Raw genomic sequence first — 21,143 nt, 5'->3', positions numbered from 1 at the left:
GACTTTACTCTGTATTCTCAGGATCGTCTCCTGACACTGCCGGTCCTGCAGCCCTGACACACCGGACTGTTGGCGTCTGTGTTGACTCAGCTGCATAATTCAACTAGCAGCTTTGTGTTGCGTTCAAGTGCAGCTTTGTGTTGCGTTCAAGTGCAGCTTTGTGTCTGAGATAAAGGAGACGTGAGGCCTGTCGCAGCTGGTCTGGTGTCAGTTTGTGTGTTTCAGTTCGTCTGGATGACAGAAAGTGATTCAGAGTCCAACATGAAGCGAGTTCTCGGTGCTGAAAGCAGCAGAGTCCACTTGGATCGAGGTTTCAGGTTTTTGGACGTGGACTGAAAGAAACTAGACGATATTTGGAGCCAGTGTGAGTTTGGCTCAAATCTGAACGTAGGAAGCAAATGAAGAGCTTTTTCTTTCCAGAAGGATTCATTTAAAACAAATGACGCCCACAGTTCCACCCACCGGCTGCTGAGAGCGGCAGAGAAACACTGAAGTCAGAAACACTGAAGACGTTTTTACTTATGAAACAGAATCACGAGGACAAAATGTCCCCGGCAGCACGTTCTCATGTCCTCATGTCTTCATGTCTTCAGACTGTCGGGACATTTCTCTGGGATTTTTGGTGATTTTAGTCCAAATGAGGCCAAAATGTCCAAATTACATAAAAGATATCTAAAAATATGAACAGCAGATTCACTTTAAATGTCACAGCTGCTCTTCATTAATCATCAGGTCTGAATATGAAGGACTAATTATTATTAGAGTCACTTTAAACCATCAAAACTTAACGAGTCAATCAGCTGGTGGCGACTTTGATGTGTAAATCTGTTGCTAGGAAACATCTTTGTTTTCTTCTCGTCTGCAATCATGAAGAAATCTGTTTGTTTCAGAGTTTGTAATATTTATAGTTTATAATTAGATGGAAATACCTGATTATGCTATGCTAACGGATGTTGTTGACTCACTCGTCAGATGTTTTTAATGTTGTTGTGTTATTTTAATGAAATGTAGTTTAAAATCTTCCAGATTGAATCATTATTAAACGGCTTTTATCAAGTTTCAGGTCGGATATTAGCATGCTAACGTTAGCTTTGTCAGTTAGCTACACAACAGCTCCGCCTGCAGTTAGCGGCTGTTGATATTTCATTAACTAATCTGTACATAAGAACTTGTTTATGAGCTGCAGCCTGTTTTAATTTAGTGATAATTAAATTAAAAAAAGAAACACTGACGTTCTAATTGTTCTAATTGTTCTAATCTAACTGAACACATGATTATGGATCCTGCTGGACTTCCCTGCCTGTGATTGGTTGGTTTGATCGAAGTCGTCTTGTGTTTACGAGCTGTATTTTCCCAGTAAACACACCGACTTCTTCTCTCTGCTCGTTCACGTCTTTACGCCCGGTGTTTGTTCCTCTCTGCAGGCCTCTCGACTCTCCTGGACCAACACCATGTTTTCCGGTGGCCGGTCTCTCATTGGACAGAAGAAGAGGATCGTCTGAACCAACCAATCATTCTCCACCCCAACATGGCCGACGACCTGTACAGCAGCACCTTCTCTGCTTCTGAATCGGACTTCTCCTCGTCCTCCTCGTCCTCCTCAGCGTCCGCCGCCTTCCTCACGCTCGAGCAGAGGGCGGCCTTCGTCTTCGTCCTCATCCTCTTCATCTTCCTGGGCCTGCTGATCGTGCGCTGTTTCCGGATCCTCCTGGACCCGTACCGGAGCATGCCGTCCTCCACCTGGACGGACTACATGGAGAAGGACACCTTCGACTACCGGATTTCCTGACAGGCAGCCTGAGAGGCAGCACCCCTGACAACCAAAGGTTAAACTGAGGCGACGATCACACTGAGAATGAAGCTCAAACACAAGCGCACGTTTCCCCCTCTGCTGGTCCAGACCAGCGAACAGCAAGCTGGGAGAGTGAAACTGAAGATGGTCGACGTGAGTTTCGACTCCGTGTTCACATCTAAAGATGCTGTTTGCTGGTCAGGACAGACGCTGCTGGTGGAAACTTACCATCCGCCTCATCAGCACAGAGACCAAAATCCACCCCCCTTTTTAATCTGACATAATCAGGACTTACAACGCGACTGTGACACTAACGACTTGAGAATTCACTGCAGGAAAACTTTGGACCAGTCTGACAGAAAGACTCCAACACACAGCTGAGATATCACAGATCGGTCCGACATCGACGGTCCGACATCGACGGTCTGTTCAGACGGACTCGCGCCACATTTTGTTTTTAGTGATCAGTAAACAGTCACAGCTTGACTCGGAGCTTAACAGACTTGAGACTCTGACAGTAAAATAACTAAAGACTTATTTCTTTTATAGCCACACATTGTCAGACATTATTCCAACACAACCTGCCCCAGAATGCAACGCTTCGGGAGAAGTGCGCTTGTTGTTTTCTAACTGCTTCCTGTCTGATCGTCGCCTCGGTCCGCCCGGCAGGCGAACATCTGGACAGAAAACTCAGCATTCAAACAGTTTGTGTGATTCAACTATAATTCTAATATAAATCAACTCAACAGACTCTATAAAGACAGTGAAACATTAAAGTCTAACTTCATCTTAGTTTCAAATGTTGTTCGCTCACAAACTGCAGAACAACTTGTGAAACAAATGTGATGTTTAATTAGTTAAATATGTTTTGTGAACAGTCACCAGACTTCAGATCAAGACACAAACACAAGAAGATGCTTTCAGGCCAAATTTACCTCAAATTGAACTATTTAAGTTCTCCACTCGCTGTGATTTCTGCTCAGATCCTGAAGGTGTGAATCTCGTCGACGTCGCTCCACCTGCGGCGCTCCGACGGGTCACTACGCCTTCACGTCCATCGAGCTGCCTGCCGGGCGGCGTGTTAGGGTTGCTGTCTCTCACCAGAGAAGAACTTTTATTTTTTTCATTTTTAACTTTTTTTTTCTTGTTAACTTTCATCAACAGACTAAAAAAAAACTTATTCAGAGAGCTTGTGAAGCTCGACGGAGCTCACTGAGGAAACAGGTGAACAATGTGCTGTTATTTTAGAGTGAGGAGGAGGAGGAGGAGGAGGAGGAGGAGGAGGAGGAGGCCCAGGAGAGTTGAATGCAGGACTGATGGAGGCTGTTGAATCGCTCTGACTGCAGAGACGAGACGAGCTGGTTTCCAGCGACTCTCCGTCGTCCTGCCAGCCCGGCCGTTGCTAAGTAACTGGTGTTTTCAGTGCCAGCTGATGTCTGAAATGCCGGCGACTCACCACGCAGCCGATCGGCAAACTCAGCTCTGCTCGGAAACAGACCACCAGGAAGATGACGAGGGGAATCAGTCCTGTGGTGCAAACCGACCGTCAGCTGGACGTCTGGACGGAACACCTGCTGGACCCACAGGTGGGTCAGTAACACCAACACCACCCACTGCTGCAGAATCTACGATAAAATCAAACCAGATCAAAATGTCTCAGATTTGCAGCCATAAAAACAAAACTGGTTTCCAGTGTTGGCAGAAGTTCACCAACAGTTGTGAAGTCGTGAGTAAAAGTAGAGATGAAGTTAATTACTGGTGAGAAAAACTACCGTAAACATTTGGATCAGAACTTTTTGCCTGACAGTAACTTTATTAGATCCATGTTCAGTGAGGCAGTCCAACGCTGCAGCTGAAAACACATTCAAACATGCAGAGAAACAAAGTGACGTGTTGTCGTGTGTTCTGGTTCTTCCAGCGGCTCCTCAGGCGACCAGATCCGGCTCCGGCTGTAATGGGTTTCCTCGTGGTCGGAGGTCTCCTGTCAAACCTCCAGAACCTTCAAGCTGAAAATCCCCCGAGCAGAGAAACGGTTTGAAGCCGCTCCCGTCGGGTCTGACACTGAAACACAACGCTTCACTTCCTGTTCGGATCAAGAGGCTGGAAACAAGCGGGACCAGCGCCATGACATCACATGACGAGTTCTGGATTCATTATCACTGTTCTGACTCTCATCCTGTGAGTCGTCTGGAGTCTCGTCCCGGCCCTGACGGAGGTCCCCTCCCTCAGACTGAACCTCCATCGTCCCCGTCCACCTGCAGCAGGAGGTTATTCCTCCCTCCTCTTCATCCTCCTCGGTGTTGGAAACTAATCTTCACTCTTCTCTGTGAGTCTAAAATTTTCCCAGGCTCTCCGGAGGGGTCCTCTCTGCGGGGAGGGTGACCGAGCCTCCGCCGGAAGGAGAAAACATCGACAGACAGAACGAGGATGATTTCTGTGCGGTGTCTGTCGGGGGACTGTTGTCCTCTGCTGACTGAACGCAGCAGAATCACATGGATTTATTTCTTTTGAGTTTTTTTTTTTCTTTTTGGGGAACTTATAAAATATGTGGGTCCCTCTCGGATCCCGCGGGGGCGCCGCAGACATCAGAGGTGCGGTTTGAAAAAGGAGTTTTGGTTTCAGGACTTCTTCACAGACGAGTGAGGATCACTGAAGAGCTTCATCTCCACGATACGGATCCATTTCCAGCTCACGTCCTCTGATTGCTGAGTTTTATCTTGTGGTGTTTTATCTTTTCTTAAGTGCTTCTGTCAGTTTGAGTCTGCTGAGCTTCAGTCGAGTCATGATTTCTACTAATGTTGGAAAATTCACTCGCTTATGCTGCAGCTGAGCGTCGACACTCAGAACAGAGTCGATCTGTTCACAGAGTCACAGGTTCAGTTTTTATCTGCAGACCTCATAAAAACATGGCAGGAGTTCACCGCTAACAGATCAGAATCTGGACAATTCTCGATGTTTAGTCAGAATTTAGATTTGCTGCTTTAATTTTCCTCAATAGTTTCAGACATTTTGCCAATTTTGTCCAAAACTGCATCAACGTTTTTGCCAATTTAGGTTAAAGGTTTGAGTTAGACCATTTTTTTAAGAAGCAGCTGCGTCTCTTCTTTATACACTTGATCTAAAAAGGTACAAATTTGCAAAGTCTTTCTCCAAAAAGTTGAAACTTTTATTGACCAAGACGCGGTGAGCTTCATCCTGACCTGAACCACTTGTCTGATCTTGGATTAATTAGATTTGCCCGTCTCTGTCCAGAGGTGTCCCCAAAAAGTGCAAATGAGAAAAAACATAATTATAATATATTTGTTTTATTGCCGGAAAAATTCTCTCCGTACCTGCGAGGTGGGCGGAGCTTAAACTGTTTCTGTTTTTTCTGAACACTGGATTTTCTTGCTCTTGAACGCACCTCTTCAGTCGTCCTCACTCGTCGGTGTGCTTGTCGAACTAAAAACATAAAACATCTGATAGAAAGAAGCTCTGATGTTATACACACACACACACACACATACACACACACACAGGTGTTTGTACTTCTGTGAGGTCACTGAAGTCACTTTCTTCACTTTTGCAAAAGAAATTCACACATTTGTCCTAAACGGTCCTCACTTCGCTAAACGTCCCCACTCACAGGTGTGATTCTCAAGTCCTCACAAAGATAGAAGTACAAACACACTTTCACACACACGATGGTATACAGTATAACGTGTGACCACGCCCACAGCACTGCCTTTGTATTCACATGCACGCACACACACACACACACTGGCTGTCCAACACTCCCAGCAGCTCACTGCCGAACCGACCGACTTCACTTCCTGTCTCTGGACTCCGCCCCCTCCTCGTCGCCTCCTTCACGCCGTCTCCCTCTCTTATCCTCGCGGCCGGCTTCTCTCCTCGAGCTCTGACGTTTGTTCGATTTCATTTCCCTGCACCGACCCGACGGGTGGAATTCATTTGTGTTGCTCTATGAAGAAGATAAAGGACGAGGGAGTAATAAAGAGGAGCTCTGAGAGAGGACGCCGTCTTCCTCCGTCTTATCTCCTCACGTCTTCTCGCTCGTCTCTCACAGAAAACTCTCATTAGTCTGTCAGCTGCTGCAGGAGGGAAATAAATCCATACAGAGGCTTTAAATCTGCAGTCAGGTGCTCTGAGGCTCAGGACAGGTGTGTTCACCTGCAGGGAGAACAGGTTCATACACCAGAGTTACATTACTGTCATGATGCTGAGGTGACAAGAGGACAAGCCTCCTGTTATCAGGAGGAGGAGAGGAGGAGTTTATATCATCAGGAGGAGGAGAGGAGGACTTTATATCATCAGGAGGAGGAGAGGAGGACTTTATATCATCAGGAGGAGGAGAGGAGGACTTTATATCATCAGGAGGAGGAGAGGAGGACTTTATATCCTCAGGAGAGGAGGACTTTATATCATCAGGAGGAGGAGAGGAGGACTTTATATCATCAGGAGGAGAGGAGGACTTTATATCATCAGGAGGAGGAGAGGAGGACTTTATATCATCAGGAGGAGAGGAGGACTTTATATCATCAGGAGGAGGAGAGGAGGACTTTATATCATCAGGAGGAGAGGAGGACTTTATATCATCAGGAGGAGGAGAGGAGGACTTTATATCATCAGGAGGAGGAGAGGAGGACTTTATATCATCGGGAGGAGGAGAGTCGCGCTCTGAGAGTATAATGTAGTTCACCTCCAGTAAAAAGGGGGCGGAGCAGAAACCTCCGTCAGGTATCTAAAGTCGTTTCAGCCTCTTCAGCTGCAGCTTGTTCTTCTCTCAGGCAGTCGGTTGGATCTTGGCTCCAGCTGGTCCTCAGCAGGTGCACATCAGTTTATCTGGGCTCTAACGGCTCTGTTAGTCTCGACTCTAAACGACTCTGCTGTGTGTTAATGAGGCTCGTTTCCCCGGGACGACAGCGATGGCGTTAATTATCACCTGATTAACACAGATGGAGAGAGAGACGAGCCGAATCCACCCGGATCAACGTGAGGAGAATCAAATCTGTCGGCTGAATCTGAAGGAACGTTTTCTCATTCCTCACCTTCTGCTGCCAAGTCAGAGACTAAACACTCGAGTCAGAGATGAAACACTCGAGTCAGAGACGAAACAGTCGAGTCAGAAACAAAACTGTCGAGTCATAAACGAAACTGTCGAGTCAGAAACGAAACTGTCGAGTCAGAGACGAAACTGTCGAGTCAGAGACTAAACACTCGAGTCAGAGATGAAACAGACGAGTTAGAGACGAAACACTCGAGTCAGAAATGAAACAGTCGAGTCAGAAACAAAACTGTCGAGTCAGAAATGAAACAGACGAGTCAGAGACGAAACACTCGAGTCAGAAACAAAACTGTCGAGTCAGAAACGAAACTGTCGAGTCAGAGACGAAACACTCGAGTCAGAGACAAAACACTCGAGTCAGAGACTAAACACTCGAGTCAGAGACGAAACACTCGAGTCAGAGACGAAACACTCGAGTCAGAGACGAAACACTCGAGTCAGAGACTAAACACTCGAGTCAGAGACGAAACACTCGAGTCAGAGACGAAACAGTCGAGTCAGAGACGAAACAGACGAGTCAGAGACGAAACACTCGAGTCAGAGACGAAACAGTCGAGTCAGAGACGAAACAGTCGAGTCAGAGATGAAACAGTCGAGTCAGAGACGAAACACTCGAGTCAGAGATGAAACACTCGAGTCAGAGACGAAACAGACGAGTCAGAGATGAAACGGTCGAGTCAGAGACGAAACGGTCGAGTCAGAGACAAAACGGTCGAGTCAGAGACTAAACAGTCGAGTCAGAGATGAAACACTCGAGTCAGAGACGAAACAGTCGAGTCAGAGACAAAACGGTCGAGTCAGAGATGAAACAGTCGAGTCAGAGACAAAACGGTCAAGTCAGAGATGAAACACTCGAGTCAGAGACGAAACACTCGAGTCAGAGATGAAACAGTCGAGGCAGAGACGAAACAGACGAGTCAGAGACGAAACAGTCGAGTCAGAGACGAAACAGTCGAGTCAGAAATTAAACAGTCGAGTCAGAGACGAAACGGTCGAGTCAGAGATGAAACAGTCGAGTCAGAGACGAAACAGTCGAGTCAGAGATGAAACAGTCGAGGCAGAGACGAAACAGTCGAGTCAGAGACTAAACAGTCGAGTCAGAAATTAAACAGTCGAGTCAGAGACGAAACGGTCGAGTCAGAGATGAAACAGTCGAGTCAGAGACGAAACAGTCGAGTCAGAGACGAAACGGTCGAGTCAGAGATGAAACAGTCGAGTCAGAGACGAAACGGTCGAGTCAGATATTAAACAGTCGAGTCAGAGATGATAAAAAAACACATTATCTTGACAGTTCAAAGTTTTATTAATTTGAATATTTGGTGAATCTGTTTGTGATCGGCGGGTTTCAGATGTTTGTCCCTCCTGACCTTCGTACATTCGTAGGTTTGTTCAGTTAACCTAGCTTAGAAACAGTCTAATTAAAGCCTGACTGATCTGTGAATATTGATTTTAATCGATCAGCTGAAGGACTGATGAAATGTTTTTATTGATCGAGCGGTTGTCGAGCGAGGCGTTCACTTCCTGCCGCAGACGTCCGTGTGTTTGTGTGTCTGAGCTTCGTCTTATCCCTTTAATTCTGCCGTCTGCCTTTCAGCCATCTGCATCCTCCTCTTCCTCCTCCTCTCTCCTCTTCCTCCTCCTCCTCCTCTTCCTCCTCCTCGTCTTCCTCCTCTTCCTCCTCTTCGCCTCCCTCTGCTTACTCATCGTCTTGATCGCTCTCCTCCTCCCACACCTTCATCCCTCCTCCACTGTCTCATCTTGATGTTCACTTCTCCTCCTCCTCCTCTTCCTCCTTGCCTTACACTAAGCCTGTTTACATAGGATTAGAAGCTGCAGCAGCTCCGTCGCTGCTGTTTTTACCCTTTAAGGGAGTCGGGATGGCTTTTTCTGTTTTCTATGTGCGCTCGTGTTCGATTTCAGGAAACTGCTTCTGAGCTGAACTTTGCCTTTGAGCTGCTGGTTTTCCCAAAATGTCTGTTTTTCTTTCTTTATGCTGAGCTGGAAGGGAAAATCCACCTCAGTCATTGGTGGAGGGCCTGGAGCTCCTGATCCAAGTGACTGTAAACATGTTGTGTAAGAGAGTCAATCGAAGGACTAAAGGACGCAAATCGACTATAAAAAGACCCAAAACCACCTGAAATAGATGCAGAACAGACACAGACACACTGAACTACTACAGAGAGACAGAACGGCACCATGAAGAGAAACAGGAAGACACAAAAAACAGCAGATGAGAGATGAAAAACAACTACAAAGAGACAAAACACCACTACAAAGACACAACAAATCACCACAGAGACACAAAAAGCAACAAAGGCTCAAAGACACGAGACGATGATGTTGATGATGTTGATGATGATGATGATGATGATGAAGGTGGATTTTCCCTCTCAGTACTTCCTGTGTGCCCTGAAACTGTGAATCTTCTTGTTCTGAAGCGTTTGCTAACGACTGAGCGACGTGCGGCTGTTTTCTTCTGTGTTGTGGCTTTAGAGAAGTTGTGTCGCAGAAACAAACAACTACGTCTGTCAGCTTCAGCTCGTGTCCGCAGGTCGTTCGAGTGTTCGAGTCACTTCTCTCTGCAGCGTTTCGTTATCTGGCGACTGAACAACCACAACTGAAACTGAAAATACTCAAACGGATGTTTTCTCACTGTGTTCTGACGTCACTGTTGTACTTTATCGGTGCAAAGGTTTTAGTTTTGATAAAGATGTAGGTGCTTTATGGACACGTGAACATTCTGATTTTAGTTTTTTATTTCTGGCTCAAGAACAAACCAAACAGAAAGAAACAGACGAAGAAAACAAAGTCATTCAACACGACCGGAGTCAAAACATGAAAATCTTTCTGTTTCAAAACTCAATTTAAATCAATGTTTCAAAATTACAAAGTCTCAACATTGACATTTGGGCAAAACTTTTATTTTTACAATCACAGATTTTAAAAAATATTTTTGAATTGCAAAAGTTTTTGAGACGTTGAGACGATTAATCTGAAACTTTACATTTCAGATTTATTATAAGTTTAGATTCAAAGTAAAACGCTGAAATACTTTGATTCTCAGTTTGAAAGCATCTGAATCTAAACACAATGTGAAGAAAACGTTTCCTCGTTATTGTTTCTGAGGTGTGAAAAATTAAATGAAGTCATTTCGTGGTCCTAAAATATTTGATGGCGTCGCCGACTTCTTTCCTTCTGTGACTGTCAGTTGAATTCTGACGATGGGTTTTGTTCCGGACGTCACGCCGGCTCTTTCTCTCTCTTTTGTTTACAGTGTAGATGACGTGCAGATTTCCTGACTTCCTGTTGTTGTTGTTTTCTTTTCTACGGTGTAGATGACGTGCAGGTTGTGTGTTTCGGTGTGTGATCAGAGCTCCTCTATATTTTCTAAGTGGTTGAAAGTTGTCGTGTCCTAACAGAAGTGTAGATTTTCTCTTCCTGCCTCCTGTCTGAGCTCTTTTATGAGTCTGCGCTCTTGTTTTGTAAAGAAATAAAACTTCCCGTTGGACCAAACCTCAGTTTGTCTGTGGACTTCTTTCAGTCTCGGACCAGACGGACCAGAGACCCGTTCTCCTCACTCTCCTTCTCCTCTTCTCTTCTTATTTTGACTTTTCAATTATTGTACTTGTGATTTATAGAATAACATTTTAATGTAATCAATTTCATATTTTCCATATAACAAGTGAAATAGTTTGTTTTGACTTTCACTGATTCTGTAGATTCATCACAGACAACTTCCAGAACAGATTTATATGATGTTTATAAAACACTGACGGACTGAGGCGTAAATTGACTTCATACATTGTTACAGCTCTTAAACATAATTCCTGTTTAATTTAAATGATATTACTATAATATCTCTTTATCTGTTTATAATCAACAGATTACTGTTTTAATCAGTGGCACGCTGACATCAGAGCAACTAATATTACATTAAATGTGATGTAATCTGATAAAACACCTCCAGAGATGTCATTCAGCAGCTACATTGCTACAGATGCATTGTGGGTAGGCACTGTTGGACTCAGGTTAAGAACAAACAATCCAGAGATATCACTTTAATTATTCCACTCTTCTTTTATAGAATCCATTTTCAAAAAGTTTCCTTGAAGTCAAACTGTGAATGCAGGAACGTTTCTGACTGAAGCTTTTCATTAATGTGATGGCACAGCGCCGCCCCTCGAACCTCGACCCACGTCTCCCTCCTGGACTTCAGCTGCTGTTCTGGCTTCACTTTAAACTTTCCAAACAGCAGAAAAAACCGTGAACAAGGCTGCAGAAGAACGAGACGCAGTGTCAGGAGGAACTGTTTGAATCTTTGGACGCTGAGCTCCTTCATGCCGTCTCCTCGCTCGTATGGAAGTCTAATATTAACCTGCTGTGTTTCCATAATCTGCCTGTGTCTGTGTGAGTCATCATACATGAAGGCTGACAGATGGTGGACGGGTGGAGCCGCAAACTGCAACATGCTGCGACTCAAAGAAGACAGAATCACACAGGAAGCAACAATAAATAAGACGACCAGAGCCCAACGATCAGTTGTTAGTCTTCATCCAGCGCTCTTCATTTTATACATTCCTGTTGTTTACATTCCTGTTGTTTAAGTTCCTGTTGTTTACATTCCTGTTGTTTACATTCCTGTTGTTTACATTCTTGTTGTTTGCGGCCCTGTTGTTTACATTCCTGTTGTTAACATTCCTGTTGTTTACATTCTTGTTGTTTAAGTTCCTGTTGTTTACATTCTTGTTGTTTACGATCCTGTTTTTTACGTTCCTGTTGTTTACCTCCCTGTTGTTTACGATCCTGTTGTTTACGTCCCTGTTGTTTACATCCCTGTTGTTTACGTCCCTGTTGTTTACGTTCCTGTTGTTTACGTCCCTGTTGTTTACGTTCCTGTTGTTTACATCCCTGTTGTTTACATCCCTGTTGTTTACGTCCCTGTTGTTTACCTCCCTGTTGTTTACGATCCTGTTGTTTACGTCCCTGTTGTTTACGTCCCTGTTGTTTACGTTCCTGTTGTTTACGTCCCTCTTGTTTACATTCCTGTTGTTTACGTTCCTGTTGTTTACATCCCTGTTGTTTACGATCCTGTTGTTTACATTTTTGTTGTTTACCTCCCTGTTGTTTAGGATCCTGTTGTTTACGTCCCTGTTGTTTACGTCCCTGTTGTTTACATCCCTGTTGTTTACATCCCTGTTGTTTACGTTCCTGTTGTTTACGTTCCTGTTGTTTACATCCCTGTTGTTTACATCCCTGTTGTTTACGTTCCTGTTGTTTACGTTCCTGTTGTTTACATCCCTGTTGTTTACGTTCCTGTTGTTTACGTTCCTGTTGTTTACATCCCTGTTGTTTACGATCCTGTTGTTTACATTTTTGTTGTTTACATTCCTGTTGTTTAACTTTCTTGTTGTTTACATTCCTTTTTCTTCTTTATAACCACAGAATCTCTTCTATCATTGGTTCTGCTATCGTGACATCATCATGTGGAAAGTCTTCATCTTCTTTACAATCGGTCACGATGATTGTAGTTCTGCTTCTACAGACCACAGCAGACTCCTTGTGTGTGTAAAGATACTGATGTAAAAGTGATTCTGGTTCTGGTTCTGATCAGAGACTATTGTATTACAGCAGTTTTTATTTTACCACAAGGACTCTTCTGTGTTTCTCTGATTTAATTAAAAATGATTATTACTGTAAATATGAACCAGTTGTGACCTCAGACTACACTCGGTGGTCGTTTTGTCTCTGATGTCGTATCTAAGTAATCAGATTACTGGTTTCTTTCCTCTCCTGTGTTTGTCCTTCGTCCAGGCGACGGTCTGATAGTGTCCAGAACCTGAGTGTGAGTCTCAGAGAGTCGGAGGTTTGCAGGAACTGGATTCTAACATCTCAGTCTGTTCTGAGTCGGGTCGGATGGAGCAGAAGCTGCAGCTGTCGGACTCTCAGCTGTGTGTTCTGACACACACTCAGAGCAGGATGTGTGTGTGTGTGTTGTACCAACGTCCTGAGGGTGTGATGTGTGTGTGCAGGTGAACGAACGCTCTGTTGTTGACAGAGTGATGTCATCAGCGAAACAGACTCAGGTGTGTTGAGTGACAGACTGACGAGTGGAAGTCGTTAGTCTGCATCGACATGAGGATGGATCAGAACCTCGGCGCTGCTCTCTGTGAGTACCAGCAATTTTTATTTCACATGCAGCGTCTTTAAAGGACTCTTCTGCTATTTCTGTGTTTAAAGCATTAAAGATGATTCTTTGTGTGTATTAATATTCTGCTGTAACACGACGGTGTCCATATGTGATCCTCCCTCCTGTCTGCTGGCTGTGAGGAGATCTCACCTGACATGACAGATCAAACAACATAATGATTAATAAAGGAAACACTGAATAACAAATAAGACGTCACAACAGTGATCTGTTTAACTAACTGATCGTCAGGTCGGTCATCAACGGGTCAAGGATTCTGAGGTGTAACCAATCAGCTCCAGGTGACGGTTTCTTTAATCAGATGACGTTCTGGATATAAAAATAATTTGTACACAGAAATGTGACCACAGATGAAACCTCTGTTCTCCATCAGCGCCTGCAGACGGGCTGCAGATGATTCTGCTGGGAAGTTCTGACCCAATGTGAACGTCTCCTGTCAGACGTCGAGCTGTTTGATCTGCTGTCAATTAACAAAGAACACTCAGCAGTCATGAATTCTTGTTTATGTGAAGTTAAAAACATTTTGCGTGACGACTCGACATGTCGTTCGTTTCTCAGTGTCGTCCCAGTTTCACCTCCCGACCTGAGACTCGTCCGCGAGCATCACAAATATTAAAGAATGTTCAAACCGTGTTTTGCAGACGTTACTTGGTCTTTTTCATTTAATGACATTTGATTAAAAAAAAAATTATTAAATTATTAAATGCACCAAAGAAATCTATTACATCCAATAACAAGAAGAAAAGAATAAATAGATAAATTGTTGAATTACAAAAATGAATTCTTTGATGAATAAAATGAAAAACATTTATGGGAAACAAACACGGAGGCAAAATAAAAGCAGAACAAGTCCACAGAGTCCTCAGAGTCCTCAGTGTCCTCAGAGTCCACAGAGTCCACAGAGTCCTCAGAGTCCACAGAGTCCACAGAGTCCTCAGTGTCCACAGAGTCCTCAGAGTCCTCAGTGTCCTCAGTGTCCTCAGAGTCCTCAGTGTCCACAGAGTCCACAGAGTCCTCAGTGTCCACAGAGTCCTCAGTGTCCACAGAGTCCTCAGTGTCCTCAGTGTCCTCAGTGTCCTCAGAGTCCTCAGTGTCCACAGAGTCCACAGAGTCCACAGAGTCCTCAGTGTCCACAGAGTCCTCAGAGTCCTCAGTGTCCACAGAGTCCTCAGAGTCCTCAGTGTCCTCAGAGTCCACAGAGTCCACAGTGTCCTCAGAGTCCTCAGAGTCCTCAGTGTCCACAGAGTCCCCAGAGTCCTCAGAATCCTCAGAGTCCTCAGTGTCCTCAGAGTCCTCAGAGTCCTCAGAGTCCACAGAATCCTCAGAGTCCTCAGAGTCCTCAGAATCCTCAGAGTCCTCAGATTCCTCAGAGTCCACAGAATCCTCAGAGTCCTCAGAGTCCTCAGAATCCTCAGAGTCCTCAGATTCCTCAGAGTCCACAGAATCCTCAGAGTCCTCAGAATCCTCAGAGTCCTCAGTGTCCTCAGAGTCCACAGAATCCTCAGAGTCCTCAGAGTCCTCAGTGACCTCAGAGTCCTCAGATTCCTCAGTGACCTCAGAGTCCTCAGAGTCCTCAGAATCCTCAGAGTCCTCAGAATCCTCAGAGTCCTCAGAGTCCTCAGTGTCCTCAGAGTCCTCAGTGTCCTCAGAGTCCTCAGAGTCCTCAGTGACCTCAGAGTCCACAGAATCCTCAGAGTCCTCAGTGTCCTCAGAGTCCTCAGAGTCCTCAGAGTCCTCAGAGTCCACAGAGTCCTCAGAGTCCTCAGTGTCCTCAGAGTCCTCAGTGACCTCAGAGTCCTCAGATTCCTCAGTGACCTCAGAGTCCTCAGAGTCCACAGAATCCTCAGAGTCCTCAGAGTCCTCAGTGACCTCAGAGTCCTCAGAGTCCTCAGAATCCTCAGAGTCCTCACATGAACACATGATGACACCTTTTACATAAGTTGTTAACACACACACGGAGCTCACACTGTTCCAGAGTCTGACTGTGTGTTTAATAACTGTGCTGATTATAAATGTCAATTAAAAATTAATTCCAGGCAGTCGATCAGTTAATCCTGTTACAGCTCAGTCACTGTGACTCTCTGACTCTATTTAACGTTATTCAGACTCAAGTTTCCTCTGAGACTTCTTACATCGACGTCTCAGTAAACCTGAGAGTTCATCCTTTATATTTCATATTTAACGTCATATTCATGAATGTATTTTTGATTGTGGAAGTGTTGGGGCTCCGCCTCCGTCAGCTGTAGTGTTGTAATGTAACTCAGTAGATTTCCTGCTTCCTGCCGAGTCTCTGACATGTCTCTGTGTGTTCAGTGTTCACGGTGCTCTGCTTCAGCTCAGTGACCATAGCAGGTAAATATCAGACCGATGTTTGCTTTAAAACTGTCGACGCGTCAGCTGACAGACAAACTGTCAACAGACGTCTTCTTCTCTCCTTACTTCCTACAGCCTCATCTCCTTCTCTACATCCTTTTCCTTCCCTGCTTCCTTATTTCCTACCCAACATCCTCCTCTCTGATAAAACCGGACTCCCATTATGTTCATGATCTTCCACCTCACATGTTGTCATGTAAACCCTCAACAGTGACTCTCTGCTGTGTTTCAGAGAGGACGTTGACCTGCGACCTGCAGGACTACGCTCAGAGGCTGACCTGCTGTACGACTCCGTAACAGTCACGTTTCAACTGCAGGCGGCAATCTGTTCTCTTTGTCTCCCTGTGGTTGTTCAGTCTCTCTGTGGTTGTTCAGTGTCTCCCTGTGGTTGTTCAGTCTCTCTTTGGTTGTTCAGTGTCTCTGTGGTTGTTCAGTGTCTCCCTGTGGTTGTTCAGTCTCTCTTTGGTTGTTCAGTGTCTCTGTGGTTGTTCAGTGTCTCCCTGTGGTTGTTCAGTCTCTCTTTGGTTGTTCAGTCTCTCTGTGGTTGTTCAGTGTCTCCCTGTGGTTGTTCAGTCTCTCTTTGGTTGTTCAGTGTCTCTGTGGTTGTTCAGTGTCTCCCTGTGGTTGTTCAGTGTCTCTGTGGTTGTTCAGTGTCTCTTTGGTTGTTCAGTGTCTCTGTGGTTGTTCGGTCTCTCTGTGGTTGTTCAGTCTCTCTGTGGTTGTTCAGTGTCTCCCTGTGGTTGTTCAGTGTCTCCCTGTGGTTGTTCAGTCTCTCTTTGGTTGTTCAGTGTCTCTGTGGTTGTTCGGTCTCTCTGTGGTTGTTCAGTCTCTCTGTGGTTGTTCAGAGTCTCTGTGGTTGTTCAGAGTCTCTGTGGTTTTTCGGTCTCTCTGTGGTTGTTTAGTGTCTCTGTGGTTGTTCAGTGTCTCTGTGGTAGTTTAGTGTCTCTGTGGTTGTTTAGTCTCTCTGTGGTTGTTCAGTGTCTCTGTGGTTGTTCGGTCTCTCTGTGGTTGTTCGGTCTCTCTGTGGTTGTTCAGTCTCTCTGTGGTTGTTCAGTGTCTCTGTGGTTGTTTAGTCTCTCTGTGGTTGTTCGGTCTCTCTGTAGTTGTTCGGTCTCTCTGTAGTTGTTCGGTCTCTCTGTGGTTGTTCAGAGTCTCTGTGGTTGTTTAGTCTCTCTGTGGTTGTTCAGTCTCTCTGTGGTTGTTCAGTCTCTCTGTGGTTGTTCAGTCTCTCTGTGGTTGTTCAGTCTCTCTGTGGTTGTTCAGAGTCTCTGTGGTTGTTTAGTCTCTCTGTGGTTGTTTAGTGTCTCTGTGGTTGTTCAGTCTCTCTGTGGTTGTTTAGTCTCTCTGTGGTTGTTTAGTGTCTCTGTGGTTGTTCAGTGTCTCTGTGGTTGTTCGGTCTCTCTGTGGTTGTTTAGTCTCTCTGTGGTTGTTCAGTCTCTCTGTGGTTGTTCAGTCTCTCTGTGGTTGTTTAGTGTCTCTGTGGTTGTTTAGTGTCTCTGTGGTTGTTCAGTCTCTCTTTGGTTGTTCAGTGTCTCTGTGGTTGTTCGGTCTCTCTGTGGTTGTTCAGTCTCTCTGTGGTTGTTTAGTCTCTCTGTGGTTGTTTAGTCTCTCTGTGGTTGTTTAGTCTCTCTGTGGTTGTTTAGTGTCTCTGTGGTTGTTCAGAGTCTCTGTGGTTGTTCAGAGTCTCTGTGGTTGTTTAGTCTCTCTGTGGTTGTTTAGTCTCTCTGTGGTTGTTCAGTCTCTCTGTGGTTGTTCAGAGTCTCTGTGGTTGTTTAGTCTCTCTGTGGTTGTTTAGTCTCTCTGTGGTTGTTTAGTCTCTCTGTGGTTGTTCAGAGTCTCTGTGGTTGTTCAGAGTCTCTGTGGTTGTTCAGAGTCTCTGTGGTTGTTCGGTCTCTCTGTGGTTGTTCAGAGTCCCTGTGGTTGTTCAGAGTCTCTGTGGTTGTTCAGTCTCTCTGTGGTCGTTTAGTGTCTCTGTGGTTGTTCAGAGTCTCTGTGGTTGTTCAGAGTCTCTGTGGTTGTTTAGTCTCTCTGTGGTTGTTCGGTGTCTCTGTGGTTGTTCAGTCTCTCTGTGGTTGTTCAGTGTCTCTGTGGTTGTTCAGAGTCTCTGTGGTTGTTCAGAGTCTCTGTGGTTGTTCAGTCTCTCTGTGGTTGTTTAGTGTCTCTGTGGTTGTTCAGAGTCTCTGTGGTTGTTCAGAGTCTCTGTGGTTGTTCAGTCTCTCTGTGGTCGTTTAGTGTCTCTGTGGTTGTTCAGAGTCTCTGTGGTTGTTCAGTCTCTCTGTGGTTGTTCAGTCTCTCTGTGGTTGTTTTGTGTCTTTGACAGTGGTGGTAGAAGTAATCAGATTACCTGTTTCTTCCCTCCATCCTATCGTCCCTCGGTCCTTTGTCCAGATGACGGTCTGATTGTTGTCCAGAACGTGAGTGCGAGCCACAGAGAGTCGGAGGCTTGTGTTGACGGCGTTCCTCCGACCCGTCTGCAGCCGCCGCTCTGCTCCATGACGCCCGTCCTCCGCACCGCCAAGAAGAGGTAAAAAGACCCGGAGTGAGCGTCTGTCTGAAAACCACATCGTTGTTTAACACACCTGAAACCTGCATGTTGATATCACCTGTCTGTTGCCCCGCCCCCCAGGTGTGACGGTCGATACAGGTGTGCAGTGAAGATGGATTCTTGTCACTTTGCTAAACCCTGCATGACCAGGTGTGTGTGGATGGAGACCACATACACCTGTGAGACTGGGAGTAGGTATCTGTGTGTGTGTGTGTGTGTGTGTGTGTGTGTGTGTGTGTGTGTGTTGATATTAAGGTGTGCATGTTTGTCGTTGCAGGGATCCACTATGTGTGTCAGAGACGGAGGTCTACACTCGACTGTGGTGAGTTAGTATGATTATATTTAATATTTGTATCAGTATCAGTGTTTCTGTTGATCACTTCCTCCACTTCTTTCACATTAAAAGCCTTCAGGAGAGACTTGCTTTATTGTGAAATATTTGCAGGAAGTCTTCAGTTTAGTTTTTCGAGTTGACAGAACCAGCTGGACTTTATACCAGAACTTAAACTGGATTTCTACGGCAGAATCATCGACCCCATCATCATCACGTGTCTGATTTAATGTATGTGTGTGTGTGTGTGTGTGTGTGTGTGTGTGTGTGTGTGTGCGTGTGTGTGTTCAGGATCTCAGGTGATCAAAGTATTAAGAGCTAACTACGGCCGGCTCAGTAAGAGAGTGTGCAGGTACCCTTACCCCCGCAGCCAGCCGCCCAGCACCACCTGTCGAGACTCCCGCACACTGCAGGTGATGGCCGACAGGTGAGACACACACACACACACACACACACACACACACACAATAAATACCTGTTGACTGACTTCAGGATCATTCAGGACTGATGTTTTGGGTCGTGTCTCTGCAGGTGTGACGGTCGATACAGATGTTCAGTCCGAGCCTCCAACAGCATCTTCTCCAACTCGTGTCCCGGGACCCGCAAGTACCTGAAGTACTCCTACACCTGTGTGGACCCCGGTACCTGCCCCACCTCAAAAATTTAAAAAAATAACAAATAAAATGCATTTAAAAATCCATTAAATGCACCAAAATATTAAAAATAAACATAATCATTCATTAATTTATGAAATATTACATGAATTTATATTTCTTTTGTTTTTTAATGACTCTGGTTTTTATTTTACAATTAATCTTAATTTATCTATTTATTATTCTCCAGTGAGTCTCAGACTGTGACTCAATAAATTAATTTAACAGATATATTAAAAATAAATCTATCAAAATAAACTCTTAATAAACTGTAATAGAAATTACAATTTGTTTTAATTTGGTCCTGTATTTATTTTTTAACTTTGTATTAATTACCTTGTTTGTTTTTGTTTACATTTATTTTCCAATTTTACCAATGTCTTAATTAATTAATGTCTTAAAAATAAATTATTTATTTATTTATTCTATTGTCTCAAAAAACAGGCGAAAAAAAATGTAATGTAATATAAAATGTGATGTAATATAAAAGTTAAATAAGAAGGAAAAATAATTTTAAAAAGAAAAACACAACTACATAAATGATGTAAGAAATAAATAAAATTGGATAAAACAAATAAATCAGCAGAATAAATTCAGAAGAAATTATATATATATATATATATATATATATATATATAAAATAAATTTGACTGATCTTATTAATTAATAAAAACCTACGTTCATTTATTCTATTTATTTATTTTATAGTATCTTTGGTGCATTTGATGGCTCATTCTATTTATCCATTTATCTAATTTTGTATTTATTTATTTTTCCGTGTCCTTATTGGTTAAGGCGGTTCTCGGCACATTAACATCTGTAACACTGAAACTCTTCTTGTCTCCTGCAGAGTGAAGGTGAGGCGACTCACCTGGACACAAACTCACCTGGTTCGACTCTCAGACGAGCTGAAGAAGTTTGAGATGTTTGAATTATTCTGAACATTAAAAGAGTTTCCTGTGACGTTGCTGCAGTTTGGTTTCATTCTTCACAGCTGCAGTTTGTGAGAAGAGTTGATTCATCACTTTGTGACGAGCTGAGACTCAAAGATCCATTTCTTACAAACAGCACCTCTAGTTTCACCAGAATCCAGAACCAGGTTCTGATGGGGAGGAGCCTGGCGCCCTCGCGAGGTTTCACATCCTCCCTGTTTTTGAGCTTCCGGGTCATCGTGAGCATCAAAATGACAAATTAAAAAAAATCACATCTCATGTTTAGGAGTTTAGGAGTTTATTTATTTAAAACAGGGACAATGCACAAAAGAACATCAATCTCGTAAAACAAGAAAAAATTTATTGAGCCAGGTTATAGCAATTTTGCTAGTTTCCGCCTGTAGTCCCTCATGGGCAGGTAAGAACAGATGAGTGTCAATCAATCAATCAATCTTTATTTGTATCACACTGATTCATCTCATGACACTTCCAAGCTGAGCAGGTCCAGAACAAACTGACCCAACGGTCCTGTGAGCAGCAGACAGTGGTGAGCAGAGAAACTGCCTTTAACAGGAAGAAACCTTGAGCAGAACCGGGCCCAGCGGTGGTTATTTGGAGATATTTGAGGCTGATGACCAGCTGTGACATCACATCACCTGTTACAGTGACATCATCCGTCTTCACGGAGAACGTGTGACGGTGAACAAATGTTCTGAGTGGAACAGAAGACGTGAAGACGGGCTCATCAGCAGGTTCTGACCTCAGAGTCCAGTTCAGAACATCCCGGCGGGCTCACAGTCGATAGTGTCTTCTTCTTCTTCTTCTTCTTCTTCTTCTTCTTCTTCTTCTTCTTCTTCTTCTTCTTCTTCTTCTCTGTCTCCCCTGATCAGAAACCTGCTCAGGTCTTCTCACAACCCTCAGGCGGCTTCATCGCTTCACAGGCGTCGTGCATTTACACAGGTGTTAGATATGGTAACACACACACACAAACACACACTAACACACACACACACACACTAACACACACACACTAACACACACACACACACACTAACACACACACACACTAACACACACAAGGAGAACAGTGGAGTCAGCACTGACTCTCGGCAGCGTCGTCATGTTTGAACAGTTTGTTTGATCTGTTCTTTGTTCAACTGTCAGGAAATTCCAGTTTCACCTGATCTGAGTCGCCTCAGCACCAGACTCCCTTAACAAATGTGTCAGTTTAGTGAGTTGTTGAGTTG

The 21,143-nt window shown here is 44.4% G+C and overlaps 1 protein-coding gene and 1 long non-coding RNA gene across 3 annotated transcripts in view; both read left to right on the top strand.

The window, feature by feature from the left end:
- The window catches only part of LOC115577678 (uncharacterized), a 33,238-nt gene extending 31,756 nt beyond the window's left edge, over positions 1-1,482 (top strand). Inside the window, exon 3 of the long non-coding RNA XR_003983243.1 lies at positions 1,425-1,482. This is a non-coding gene — a long non-coding RNA (uncharacterized LOC115577678). The remainder of the gene's footprint in view (positions 1-1,424) is intronic.
- Positions 1,483-12,361: 10,879 nt separating this feature from the next.
- LOC115577679 (L-rhamnose-binding lectin CSL2-like) lies at positions 12,362-19,927 on the top strand. 2 transcript variants are annotated; one of them, XM_030410584.1, is made up of 9 exons: positions 12,362-13,023; positions 15,376-15,414; positions 15,668-15,718; positions 17,824-17,959; positions 18,062-18,171; positions 18,258-18,302; positions 18,603-18,738; positions 18,843-18,952; positions 19,815-19,927. In XM_030410584.1, the coding sequence occupies exons 1-9, from the start codon at positions 12,990-12,992 to the stop codon at positions 19,817-19,819; spliced, it is 666 nt and encodes a 221-aa protein (XP_030266444.1). In that variant the 5' UTR covers positions 12,362-12,989; the 3' UTR covers positions 19,820-19,927. The 2 variants fall into 2 exon arrangements, with proteins under 2 accessions (XP_030266444.1, XP_030266445.1); XM_030410585.1 differs by lacking the exons at positions 15,376-15,414; positions 15,668-15,718 and having other exon boundaries at positions 12,364-13,023.
- Positions 19,928-21,143: the final 1,216 nt, after the last annotated feature.

The sequence above is a fragment of the Sparus aurata genome, unplaced genomic scaffold (assembly GCF_900880675.1).
Source record: "Sparus aurata unplaced genomic scaffold, fSpaAur1.1, whole genome shotgun sequence".
In the NCBI taxonomy this organism is placed as follows: Eukaryota; Metazoa; Chordata; class Actinopteri; order Spariformes; family Sparidae; genus Sparus; species Sparus aurata.
Note: the sequence above shows the minus strand (reverse complement) of the source record. Positions and strands in the feature narration are given on the sequence as shown.

Excerpts from the sequence above, each read along its gene's own strand:
- LOC115577679 (XM_030410584.1), top strand. The coding sequence starts at position 12,990 with ATGAGGATGGATCAGAACCTCGGCGCTGCTCTCT. Across the intron at positions 13,024-15,375 it reads GAACCTCGGCGCTGCTCTCT|TGTTCACGGTGCTCTGCTTC; the intron begins GTGAGTACCAGC and ends CTGTGTGTTCAG. Across the intron at positions 15,415-15,667 it reads CAGCTCAGTGACCATAGCAG|AGAGGACGTTGACCTGCGAC; the intron begins GTAAATATCAGA and ends GCTGTGTTTCAG.